Genomic DNA, 12,948 nt, shown 5'->3' with positions numbered 1-12,948 from the left:
AAGTGGTGCTCAGCACCACTAGTGGTGCCCCTATAGTATTCTTCTGCATTGTTTTAGTTCATGAGACGATAAAACCACCAAGTCTAATTCCACTTCTGACATGCTCATGTTCGCGTTCATGCACATTCATATTTGTGTTTCTAGCGATTTAATATCTCTTAGGTTATATTGTTATAATAATGTTTTTTTTTTCCTTTTCCTTTATGATTATTTATTCTCTCTTTATTCGTTTAATAAATGCTTACAGCTCAGATATTCTGAACTAGAAAGCTTAACGGATAAACAATCCCTATTCTTGGCTTAACCTGTTGGCAATCAGTATCTTAGCTAAATTGCTTTTCCTTTTTTCTTCAATTAATCAGAAGAATACTGATGAAGTGGTGATGATTTCAACCTTGTGAATATATGTTACCTTTGAGGATTTCTTCCATCTTGCCTTAAAAGAGCTTTTGCAATTTCAAGTAAGCTTGCCTTGTAAATTCTCAACTTGTACAAATCAAATCCAATTCTAATATTCACGTTCTTGTCTCTGGATAAAGAGAGAACCAAAAAACATGGGGGAAAAAGGAGGAGAAACAGAAATAAAATGTATGTCAACATTTAGAGTATAGAGCTATATTTTGCAGCAAAAAAGGATAGCCAATCCCCCTTCTCTTAGAAGGAAACACCACAAACAAGACACTTATTATAAATCCAACCACAAGAGGAAGAGTGTTGGTGACTTTTCTAGGCAATGCAGGATAGTAACACCCAACAACGTCATGGTGACACCCTGCAAATGCAAGAAATGCAGTAACAGAAAGCAATGCGTGGAATAAATCGGCCCATCTCAGCCTATAATGGGACGGCACAGAAGGCTTCTTCCTCGCAGCGTGGAATGTCCATATCCCCGTGAAAGTCGCCACCCCATAGTACATTCTCCCCGAGGCTGTCTTGAAGCTATCGGTGAAGGTAAAGAAGACACATGAGGCTGCGCAAAGGGCAACAAAGAACCCCATCAGCCAACGGTTCAAACTTGTGCATGAGCCGTCGTTGGTGAGCAGAGGAGCAAAAATGGTGAAGGCAAGGATGGTGGCCGTAGGCAAGAGAATGTTAAGGCGGGCAGTGCCGCTGAGGATTGTGTTGGTCATGTATATGAACCGGGATTCATCGGCGTCGCCGTCCCCTTCATCATTGCTATCGTAACTTTCAATCAGGTCTTGGCAGACAGAGCTGTCCATACTTGGATTCAAATAGGCAGTTTCTGAGCTAGCCATGAGAAAGGCAGTACTTAAGGTGGCTTATATAAGGAAATATAGGAGTGGGGAACGAAACGATTCTTTATTGAAGTGAGGGGGACAAGTAATTCTATGTTGGCAAAGAGTTGTATAATAGAATACTTTTCCTTGTTTATTCTAATATGTTAGAACTTTCCTTCACGAAAATGTTAAAAGGTTTTTCTTCATCATGAATCCATAATATGCTTTCTGAGTTGTCCAAGGAGAAGAAATAGATCATCCTCGATCGGTACTTGGGGAAAGTGAGTTACGGTTTCTACAGTTGGGCATGGAAGTTAAAGAATGTGCAATGGAAGTAAAATTCTTCAGTATGGTATATTACAATATCTGCTAGAGCAGCAGTGCTAGTTAAGATGATCAAAAAAAAAAAAAAAAAAAAAAAAAAAAAAAAAAAAAAAAAAAAAGAGTTGTTCACATTTTCAATACCTTCGCATTATCACAACTTTTCCTAATCCACATCACGCATGTGATTTTAGGTGTTGGAAACCGCCATTCTGTTTTCTGTTTTGTTGTAGATGTTGTTATTCTATTGAAGGACATGTTTCGCTCTATCAGTGGAGCAAGTATTTCTAATCTTTTCATGTTAAATCTACACGTTAAAAATATTGATGGGTTAAAAATTACGATAGACAAAATAACTTTTGAGGTGCGAGATTGAGAAAGAAACAAAATTGATATGAGCGCACTTATTTCCTACGTCTTAGCATATTTCTATGAAAAAGACTGGCAAAATGCATATGTAGAAGAGTTTAAAGAAAAAAGTGAAAAAATACGTGATAGAGCATATGTCCACTTCTGTAATAATGGTACAAACATCCATATAATTTACAAAAAAAGAATATTATCTGCTCTAAAACTTTTACCAACTTTCCCATTTGATATTGAATAATCAGAGGGCTTTTACTGAGTAACTCTATACTTTCCCGACAAGGCTTTACAAAAAGGAACTCGTACTTGGCTGCACATTTTGTACCAATAGAAATGAAAAACTATGCCCGTAAAATGGCTAAAAATTACAGATTACAGGGTGAGATAGCTTAACTCAACTCGGACGATACGACTATTTAAAGTATTAACGAACTGACTGTGAACTTACAGCATTATTGATTCTAATAGAGGTAAAAAGATCTGCCAGATTAAGGACGGAACTCGGAAAGAAAAACCACTAAACCCCACCTTTTTCATGGAGAAGAATTGTCAGTCTCTAACACCACAGAGATCACAGTGGTCAGAGGACTTCTCCGGGCACCAGTTATCTGGGACACTCAAGAAGTGTGTAGCCATGAACTTTCTGAATCTCCTCTTGTACTCGATCGGGGAGATGACAGTCGGCAACAAGTTCTTTGGAACAAGTGAAGATTTCACCCATGTCTCTAGTTGCTTGTCCCATGTGTACTGCCTAAGATAATCGATGATCCCGCATACGAGCTCTCTCCGCTGAGTATCCACTACGACAAGCAGTGAATAGTCCATAACATTGATCGACTGCAGATGCAAAACATAAACATGTAAGGAACTAAGGATTTTTCTTCCTTTTTTTTTTTTTACCAGTGTACAAGTGTCTTAATAAAGCACCATAACTTTTGTTGATCAATGAATTCCGAGGCCACTAAGTCAGAGATGCGCAAATCTCATAATGAACGTTCAGAAACAAAACACATTTTAGGGACAAAATAAAACAATGCATCTCAATATCAGTCTCGGCCATTAACAGAACTAGTTGTAGTAGACTCACATTGAGGAAAGTAGTGTCATTCCAGACAGCCCGTTCCAAAAGACGCTTGGCTCTGTTACTAACATATAATGGAGATGAATTCATGTCATTGACAAAATTCTGATCCAAAAGAACATTGCCTGGATCATTCGCAGTCGTATTGTAGCGAGCATGTAGAGCACCTTTAAGATCATACTGGCGAGTAATATTCCGACCAAAGGTGAGATTCTCCATTACCATCAGATCATGTCTCGTCTCTTTTCCAGTTTTAGCCTGTCTTACAACAACCTGTGGAAAGAAACAAAAACACCAATAATAGCAATTAGAGAACAATGAACAAACGAGTAAGAGTAACATCATTTAAGATGAGAACTTCAAAGTACAAACCTGATAGATCCCAAGAACTTTGGCGAGGCAAGTTTGGTTCCCCACTTCAAATGACTCCTTCATGTACTTGAAGTAATCATCAGCAAACTTCATAAATGATTCAAATTCTGTCCTCTTGATTTCTTTTATAATCAACCTCTCGTCAAGAGTTTTTGCGAAAAATGATTTGCTCTTTCCACCTTTAGCGTCCCAGTTCCTACAGCGGCTAAGGGAAGCAATATAATCAAGCTCAGATGGACAACACCAGTTCCGAAGGTCACGAAACTGATTGGCATAGGGACATATAACCGTATATCTATGCTTTCCAAGTGACTTATCAAATCCAAAAGAGACTATTGGATTGACAGTTCCAGGCGGAACAAGAGACTCCAGCAAATTCACCCCATCAAAACTCGAGAAGCGCGATTCGTCAAAAGAAATGCTTGCTGTTGAATTGACTGAGTCTGAATCAGAAGATCCATGTGAAGACCAATGTGAGGAAATAATGGTAGGAATCCGAGTCAGACTGTGAAAACTCTCGAGTGATTTTGAAGCATCATCACCCTCTTTCATCAATGCCAGCGCACAAGCAATTATACTTGACAGCTCACCATCATAATTTGAGATGACATAATTCTCTGCTCCAAGGGGAATGTGCAGCCTTTGTCCTTCCTCGGTGATCAGCTGATATGCTGTGGGTAAGTTCTCCAGAGCATAGCGACTAAGAGATTCAAATTTTTGAAAGTATAATCTCTGAAGATCCCTCATGTCTATACATCTTATGTCTGCAAATGGTGACCAAAACCAACCATTTGAATTTTCCGAGTTACACAAAAGTGAATTCTCAGATTTGTTGTCTGACCAGCTATAATCAGAAGGATAATGGCTAGAACCATTGGACAGCAGATGGGAATCATAGTTGGATGATCCTTTTGGGCTTAAATCACCCTCAATCAGTATGTCAATGCCTTCAGCAGCGGTAGATGCACTAGATATGTCATCCCCTTTAGATTCTTCAGCTTTATCTTCAACTAGAATTTCTTCGACTGGAAATTCATCTACATCTGCAGAGGTAGCGAGATTAACATTTACATTGGCTCCACCATTAATACCGAGATCACTTCTTTCTAAACTCACTTCAGGCCCCACATTCCTTTCTCTTGCAATGCCATCCATCTCTACATGTTTTTGTTCTTTGACTGCTTTTTTGACGGTACCAGAATCAAGCATCCTAGCATCCGGTAAGAGTAATGAATGCATGCGCTGATCCCAAATGCACGATTCAAGCAGGAGTTCCCATAGTAATCGATTCAAGCCAAGAAGTTTGTAAACACCCTGGTCTGAGTTCCCATTTTTGGAAACAGCTTTCTTAACGTTTACCTGTTTTTTACACCACATGAAGAACAAGTTTTATAGAATCAGGAAAAAGGCAATCCTGATATCAGGAAATACAAAACCATAAAGAAAATAAAATAAGTCATAACAGGAATATAAAGCTAAAGAAATAAAGAAGTTGATATTGGAACTGAGCAAACTACATTGAAGAAGTAGGAGCAAGCAAAAGAGACAACCAGAGTCTGAGATCAACCAATATAACACAATAAACTTACAATATAAGGTTATCCTCAATCGTGTAGTTTTTGTTATATTCAAGTACTAACCTCAAAATCTGATATTTCCTGCTTTAACATATCCTCAATATCAGAAAATTCTTTTATAGAGCCTCGAAGGTTCAAAGTCAACCCTTCAAATTGACATTTGATTTTCTTCAAACAGCTCTCAACCTCTGTAAATAGCAGAATCCCTTTCATGTACACCTTAAGAAAATCAAAACAAAGGATCATTTTAACAACGGAGAAAAACAAAAGGTCTATAAGATGGAGGAAGGCAAAGAGCAAAAATTTATTAAAAGCGTCATCAAGAACTAAAGAATCTAGCATTGTCAGATAAGATGTTTACATTCTGAGTTTCTTTCATAAGAAAGTCTTGTTTAATTGAGTTACTGAGCTGCAACTTCTGAGGAGGCAGAGACACAGTATAAGTGGCAACGGGAGAGTATCTAAACATTGCAACCCGGGGGCCTAACCTGTGGCATATCAACATGACCTAATTAAGGACGCTAAAATGGAAATAAATTATCTGGCATTAGTAGTAAATCTAAGATGGAAATGCGCAATACTAATCTGAAATGAAGTCCATAGGTATCCAAAATTAAACTAAAATCATAAAATAGACTGTTTTGTACAGAAGAAGGGAGAGAACCCACCCCTTGAACATACATAGATACTTAAACGCATTAGTAATGTTAAATATAGACATATGTCACAGAAGATCCATACCCGAAGAAGTAAAGGAAGTCCCGATGCAAAGAATGGCCACAGCTAGATAATTTACGAGATGAGGAGTGATGTGAGAAACCAAGCTCCAGGAATTTTCCAAATGACAGACCACGGGCAGGATTGGAGACCAACACTCTTTTAGTAGATTTTCTTATCCCATTTCCATCTTTACACTTACCACATCGACCCCACATCCAAATTTTTCCTTCTGCTTCCCCATGTAAACTTTTTTCAGGACGAAGCCGTTTAACCTTTATGGTCAACTGCTTCTTATGATGTGCATAGTAGTATAAGTGAGCTTCTGGCAGTTCACCACAAATACTGCACAGAGTTTTCTGCATTATGGTAGTTTATATCAGCGCCCTAGTATCTTAAAACATCTACCGTGGTAGAATAAAAAAGAAATTCATAAGCGTTAGAGAATTGGTAGCACTTAAGTTGGTAGCCGAAAGAATAACGGGAAAAGAAACTCTTTTCTAGTAAAGACAGTGAAACAATACTCTAGTTTCTAATGAATGAGCCTAGACTTCAAACTATTCTGGAATATATAACGCTAGCAGCTAAAAAATAACACAAGGACAAAATACTTGATGATTATTATGGTGGTTACAGACCTGATTGAGTAAATTGTCCCGCAGGAATTTACCAAGTGGAACATCAAAGTTCTTGTAGAACATGATATGAGAAAAATGGCTTTGCTCACATACAGTCCCTCTTAAGGCATTCCGCCTAGACATCAGAACTAAAATACTCTGAGAATCCAACACTGCATTGATACCATTCTTACTTTTCCCTTCTTCATTATCACTATCTTTTTTCGCCTCTTCAGCGGCGGCTTCAGAGGATTCATTTGAAGACTCTGATTCTTCAACATTCAGCAATTTTTCTTCGTCACTACTACTCTTATCTTCAGCAACATTATAGTCTAATGCCTTTGGAGATGTTGAAGCGGAAATAACATTTGCAATCTGACCATTAGACTCTCTTCCATTGAATCCAAAGTACGAGGAAAGGGACTGATAAGAAGAAGAGGCAATAGGGAAATTTTCCCCAATAACCTTCTTTAGAGAAGCTGAAAGAGACGAAAAGCCAGATAGTATTGCAGGATTATATGGTTCATACAAAAGGGAATTTCCTTCCAATTCCAGATCAGAATTATGGGAGTCCAACTCATGAAAGCCATTGGAAATGGGAATTTCAACTTTGGGTAACTCAGTTTCAGTTGCAGAATCGTGGAAATGAAAGCTATTAGAAATGGGAATATCAACTTTAGGCAACTCAGTTTCAGCAGTAGCCTCCCCAAGGCAAGGGGCATTTGAATGGTCAGAGCCTAAATTAGGGCATTGTTGATAATTCGACAATGCATTCACCAATTCACTCGACATGAGATTTGTTACTCCAGAAAGTGGTATTGTAGATAACATTGCTCTCTGATCAACAAGAAAAGAAGTCTCAAGAATCATATGATATGCCATAATGACTGCACACTGCACCACACACTTAACCCTCTTCAGTTCATCACTGGGCGCTCCTTTCAGCAAAATCTGTAATGCCATAGCATGCAGACTAATATTAAATCTCCTGAGATTTTAGGAAGACAACGACACAAATAAAGTTAAAAAACACTTTAACAATAAAAGGTGCAGGAGGTTTAAGTTTTAGAAAGTACCAAATTTGACATTCATTTATCAGACACATAAACTGACCATAAACAATCCATAAACAGATACTCGACGTTCTAAGAACATGACAGCAGGACTGGTAAAGGATATCCTAAAAAACAAAAACAAAACAAAACAAAAAAAACAAAAAAGAAGAAGGCCCAAGTTCTCTCCTTGATGAAAAAAATATTATTTGAGACTTATAAATAAAAACCTTGTATGTAAACTTATAAAAGGTTTTTCCTACACGAATACCTGTCTTCTTGAAATATTCTTAAAGCATGACCATTTTCATTTTCTTTTTGAGGATTACTCTTCGGCCTTGTTTGTTTCAACAATCCTAACCCAATAACAATTCAATTCGGATTGTTGTTCAAGGTTCAAATTGATGTTTGGTAGAGAGCTAACACACACCCACACCCACACCCCCCTTCAAATTCTAACAACTCGAAGTGTTTCCACAGTGAAAATAATTCGGATCTTACTTTTTTTTTTCTCTCCTCAACTTCAAACTTAAAAATGTCATAACTTTTTCGTTTCAAATCCGGTTGAGATGATTTTTTTTTTTTAAATGTGTTCATAATGAAGAGAGGAACACATTCCCATCCATATTGCATATTTTTTAATGTCATTTACAATGAGGTTTTATAATATTTGTTACAAAACTCTAATGACAGTTTTCAACACTTTATCCAAACACAGTTCAGATTTTATTCCCAATTCAAATTACATTTTATTTACGTATCCAAACACCGGTTCCAATCACAATTAAAATCACCACAATTCCAATCAAATCAACAATTTGAATCATTGAACCAAAAAAGGTGTTCTTCTTTCTGTGTCTCTTGATACTTTTTATTGATAGTCTTTACTTCTTACCAGAAAATTAAAAAAAAATGAATAAATAAAGTTGGAAAGACATAGCCTCAATAAGAATCAGCTTTGGAAATTATGCTACTATAGGAAAACGAATTACTAATCAATCAGCCAAAAGAGTTTCCTTTGAGCGTTGTTTGCCCTCAAAAAAGAATTAAGGGAATTATGAAAATCCATGCATATTCATCTATCTTACTACTCTCACAATGTTTGGTATGGAAGAAAAGTGGAAGGAAGGAAGTGGAGAGAATTTGAGAGAGAAAATAGAAAAGTGGGTTGTTTGGTAGGAGAGAAAAGAGAAACGACGAGAAAATAGAGTGGATAATAGTGAAAGTAGAGCCCGCCTTTATTCCTCCAAAAATGGAAAAGTTTTGGTAGAGAAAAGTTACAGCACATAAAATAAGATTTTTTTTTAATAGAAAAAATAAGATATACCTCAAAAAAATAATAATAAGACATAATTATTATAATTACTTATTTAACCTCATTCTCAAACTAAATATTACTAATAAATGGGTAAAATGGTAATTGTAAAATAACTCATTTTCTCTCCCTCGGGAAAAATATTTTCTTTTCCCTCATTCTCATTTGCTCTCTCTTATAATCTTTTGTCTCCTTCCTATTTTCTCTCCCTCCTACCAAACACAGTATAAGCATTAACATAAACAAAGCAGACCAAGAATGTGAAAAAAAAAAAAGGACTAACCGTGCAACCAAGCCGTGTAGGGCAACCCTCGATGAACATCAATGTTTTACTCAGCTTCTTTCCTCCCTCACCAGAACCCGCATGTTCCTCAACAAACTTTTCAATGTAAAAGGAGTCGCATTGTTTTAGCTTTTGACTTGTCAAAGTATCTGATGATAAAATTGGTGAACCGGTACAACGAGCAATTCTCTCTAGCCGATGGAGCTTCATGTCAAAGACCAGTGTCATCCCTTTTTTGAGAATAGACTCTTGGATATCACGACTAACACTCTTCTCCACTAAAACCACATTTGGATGGCACAAATCTAAGGTCGCAATAACAGACTTAAGATAATCTTTTTCCTGTTCGAAAGCAAACGATGAGAATAGGTAGTATAATTCCATCACAAGAAGGAAAAGATGTTAAGATCATGTCACCTGCTCCATTGAATCAAATGATGACAATCCACTGGAGGATTGACCAAGCACACCCCGCACTAACAACAACTTCGGATTCTTGTACTTGGTTGGCATGTGCTTGTGCGCGGCATGTTTCTTGAAGACTAAGCCTTTAACTAGTTGACTGCAACATCAAACACTAATTTACACTTTGAGAACGGAAATTTAAAAATAAGTAAACAAATAAATATCAAACATTGTTAATAAAGAATTCCATGAAGTAGCTTAATGCTGTAAAATAAATGGATGCCACTAAATAACATACATTCTATTTAGTGCAGACTTTATGCAAACAAAAATTAAGTTTTCACTTTTTCTAAAGGGGTGTCAAATGAATTGAGAGAACAAAACTAACTCAAGGAAGTAACAAGATTGATAAGTAGGTGATATTACAAGTTTAGAGGTACCAATGCAGACATTCCCAAAGCTCTAGAGTTATTATTAGTGTCTAGTTCCTAAAATAGTATGTATATTTTCCCTTTTTAAGGTAAAAGGACGTGTAATTAAAACCAAACTTCTTCTATGATACAATTTAGGAAAAATGAGGCCGCAATTGTTTACAATATTTAGAATATCAACAAAAGAAAAGGAGAATACCTTAATACAACCATCGGAAACCTAAACTTTCAGAAGTAAAATAGCATTTATAAGATATCAATAAATCTCAATGGTTTAGAAGTCTGTTACCTTTGGCTGCAAACACCAGTCGCAATACATTTCACTTTCACATATCCATTTGGATCCATTGAATTAGAAACTATGGCATCTGGTTTTAGAAATGAAGCAGCTTCCCATGACAATGAAGTAACAATATCTACCCAAGTTGCACCATCTTCACCATCAGGAGCAATGCCCACAGATTTAAGAAGTTGACATACGAGGGCCTTGAACTTTCCATTAACAACCTCTTCCATAGCTCTTTGCTTTTCTTCTTTAAACTTATAGCTCCCACTTCCTTCACCTCTAGAAGGAGTACATAAAGAACTTGGCTTTCCCCACTCTGTACCATCACCACACTCATCATCGTCATCATCATTAAAAGCCACACTGCCTTCCATGTCATCCTTCGGATCTTCCGGTTCAGGGGTTTCCCAAATTTCGGCATCTACGTCATCTTCAAAGGGGTGAGAATTTTCAACGTCTTCATCATCAGAGCCACTAGCGTTCTCTGTACCAATATCCTTTTCGTCAAGTGCATTACTTGATGGTATAGCCCCGTTAACATCTCTACTAGTGAATCTCCCGTTATCAGTAGGGCTTCCCAGAGGTGCATGCGATGTATCATGTCCATTGACCGAAATTTCAAAACTAAAGTCATGCAACTGCCCACTAGGTCTATAGTTGTGATTATCCTGATAACTGTTTACTACACCTTCTTGATTAGACCTACAAGAAGCAAAAGTGGAAGTCTAGTAAATCATCACAAGTACCAGTGAGGAGACCCAAAAGGACCAGAGTTCAAAAAAGGTGAAGGCATATACCTATCATACATGTTCATATCAACAGAAAGTTCACCTTTAAAGAGCAAAACATATAAGTATTAGTAAATAAAAAATTAGATGTTGATCGAATTCGATCAAACTAACTAAATGTCAATAATCGAAATGGGACTTACTGAAGCCAGATGTGGAACGATCGCTGCTGGACAAAGAAGTTGTTGGACATATTATTGGTGTTGCATAAGGACTCTGCATACCATTACACAGCAAAAATTCTCGCTCATGCTTATCTTCACAACATTTGCAAGACAAAATGGAGTCTTGCTTGCCTAATTTTAAAGAATTCACATTATCCTGTGTTTTCCTTTCTTCCTTAGACTTTGCTAATTCTGCCCCACAATTGTGACACATGCTACACATCTAACCCACCGAAGAAAATTGCGGTGAATTCAATAATGAAAATGGTCTCCAACCTTGATGATCCATGTGTTAAACAAAGAAAAATAGCAGTGAGAACAGAAAGAAAAAAATTACATCAATAATCCAAGCAATAAAATAATTCCTAAAGAGAAGAACATATCATAAAATCATGGAAAATGACCATTGGTTCTTTTCAAAATCTGTTTAAAAATTAAAATTCTGCGGTGCTCGATCTCTTCAACGTTACACATATAATATGTACATAGAATAAACATATACATCATTTTTACGCATAGTTATACATAACAAGCATATAAGAGAATCAACTTATCCAAACTATAAGAATTCCACCAATGCTATACGCTCACACACACGCGCACACGGACAGATATATATAACATAGATATATACATACATACATATATATATACGCCTATAAAACCTTAAACATTCAGTATGCTACAAAAACGGAACCCAAAGCTATAGTAAAAATAAAAAATAAAAACAAAGAAACAAAAAAAGAATTGACAAAGTAATCAAATTCTGATTAGTACAACCAAATTCGAGAACCGAAAGAAAAACCATAACTCAAGAGAGAATAATTAAAATATATATATATATACTTAAACCTTTTTTTTTTTTTTTAGAATCTCAATTCTTACAAAATTTACAGATAGAATACAATATCCATTAAGTAATAGACAAAAGATAGAACAACAACAACGGAGGCTTATGATAAATTGAAAATCAAAGAAAATCAGCAAAAAAATGAAAAAGAAAAAAGAAATCCCAGTTGAGAATCCAACCTCAACACAAAGTGATTATCACGAAAAAAAAAAAAAAAAAAAAAAAAAAAAAAAAAAGAAAAACAAAAAAAAAAAAAAAAAAAAAAAAAAAACGAAAGAGCAACGCAACGATTAACAAAACTCAATGCAAAGTTTGAAGAAGAAATGCCATAATTTAAAGCCAAAAAAAAAAAAAAAAAAACGATCTCATTAAATTGGATAGAATCTCCACTACATCCAATCAAATCTCGAGAAAAGATCTTCCCACACTGTGTTCGCGATTTCAAAAAACACGAAAACAAAATATTGCAATTTTGAGCTCTAAACAAAGTCAAGAAAAAAAAGATTAATATAAGTAAAAAAAAAAAAAAAAAGTAATGAAAAAGTAAAGAAATGGATGACTTACTGTCAAAGCAAACGAGAGAACAAAGATTTAGCCGTGACCTCCAAATCAATCCCAAGCATGATTGAACAAAAAGCAAATTAATTTTTTTCTTTTTTCTTTGGAAATTCTTCTTTTTTGTCTCACGAAAACACGGAATTTGGGAACTTCGTGAAGTTCGTTGGCTGTTTTTGATGTTGGTGTGAGGAGTCCACAAAGTCCCAGACAAAGTCACATGAGATTTGGAGGAGCGAGAAACGAGGTAGAGGGAGAAAGAAAGTGTGAAGAATGAACTATGAAGACGAGAAAGAAGAGAGAAGAAATGGGAAGCAGGAAATAAAAGTCATTTTAAGTGGGACCGGCGGTTAATTTCTTTTCTTTTCTTTTTTTTCTTTTTTCTTATTAGGATCTTTTTTTTATTACAAATTTACAAGGATTGATGTCTTTTTTTTTCTTCTTCTGTGACTTGTGTAGTGTAATTACAAGGATACAAATGTCTGAACCATAAAGTATGCGTCTAATGTCTCCTCAGAGAAAATTTAAAA

General features: G+C 36.0%; 2 protein-coding genes across 3 annotated transcripts; both read right to left on the bottom strand.

Annotated features, from left to right (window-relative positions):
• Positions 1 to 591: 591 nt before the first annotated feature.
• Positions 592 to 1,361, bottom strand: LOC21399467 (protein DMP2). Its single transcript, XM_010096536.2, has one exon. The coding sequence runs from the start codon at positions 1,254 to 1,256 to the stop codon at positions 594 to 596; it is 663 nt and encodes a 220-aa protein (XP_010094838.2). The 5' UTR covers positions 1,257 to 1,361; the 3' UTR covers positions 592 to 593.
• A 737-nt stretch (positions 1,362 to 2,098) lies between these two features.
• LOC21399466 (putative 1-phosphatidylinositol-3-phosphate 5-kinase FAB1D) lies at positions 2,099 to 12,695 on the bottom strand. Of its 2 annotated transcripts, XM_010096535.2 has the most exons (13): positions 12,428 to 12,695; positions 10,993 to 11,289; positions 10,859 to 10,892; positions 10,065 to 10,763; positions 9,357 to 9,501; positions 8,940 to 9,281; positions 6,311 to 7,240; positions 5,697 to 6,031; positions 5,317 to 5,443; positions 5,019 to 5,174; positions 3,379 to 4,737; positions 3,013 to 3,279; positions 2,099 to 2,762 (listed from the first exon to the last, which is right to left on the bottom strand). In XM_010096535.2, the coding sequence occupies exons 2-13, from the start codon at positions 11,234 to 11,236 to the stop codon at positions 2,475 to 2,477; spliced, it is 4,926 nt and encodes a 1,641-aa protein (XP_010094837.2). In that variant the 5' UTR covers positions 11,237 to 11,289; positions 12,428 to 12,695; the 3' UTR covers positions 2,099 to 2,474. The 2 variants fall into 2 exon arrangements, with proteins under 2 accessions (XP_010094837.2, XP_024020335.1); XM_024164567.1 differs by lacking the exons at positions 10,859 to 10,892; positions 12,428 to 12,695 and having other exon boundaries at positions 10,993 to 11,120.
• Between the last annotated feature and the right edge of the window lie 253 nt (positions 12,696 to 12,948).

The sequence above is a fragment of the Morus notabilis genome, unplaced genomic scaffold, assembly GCF_000414095.1.
Source record: "Morus notabilis unplaced genomic scaffold, ASM41409v2 Scaffold315, whole genome shotgun sequence".
Classification (NCBI taxonomy): Eukaryota; Viridiplantae; Streptophyta; class Magnoliopsida; order Rosales; family Moraceae; genus Morus; species Morus notabilis.
This window is presented reverse-complemented; position numbering and strand designations above follow the sequence as displayed.

Excerpts from the sequence above, each read along its gene's own strand:
- LOC21399467 (XM_010096536.2), bottom strand. The coding sequence starts at position 1,256 with ATGGCTAGCTCAGAAACTGCCTATTTGAATCCAAGTATGGACAGCTCT.
- LOC21399466 (XM_010096535.2), bottom strand. The coding sequence starts at position 11,236 with ATGTGTAGCATGTGTCACAATTGTGGGGCAGAATTAGCAAAGTCTAAG. Across the intron at positions 9,502-10,064 it reads ACTGGTGTTTGCAGCCAAAG|TCAACTAGTTAAAGGCTTAG; the intron begins GTAACAGACTTC and ends TTGATGTTGCAG. Across the intron at positions 3,280-3,378 it reads AAGTTCTTGGGATCTATCAG|GTTGTTGTAAGACAGGCTAA; the intron begins GTTTGTACTTTG and ends TTCTTTCCACAG.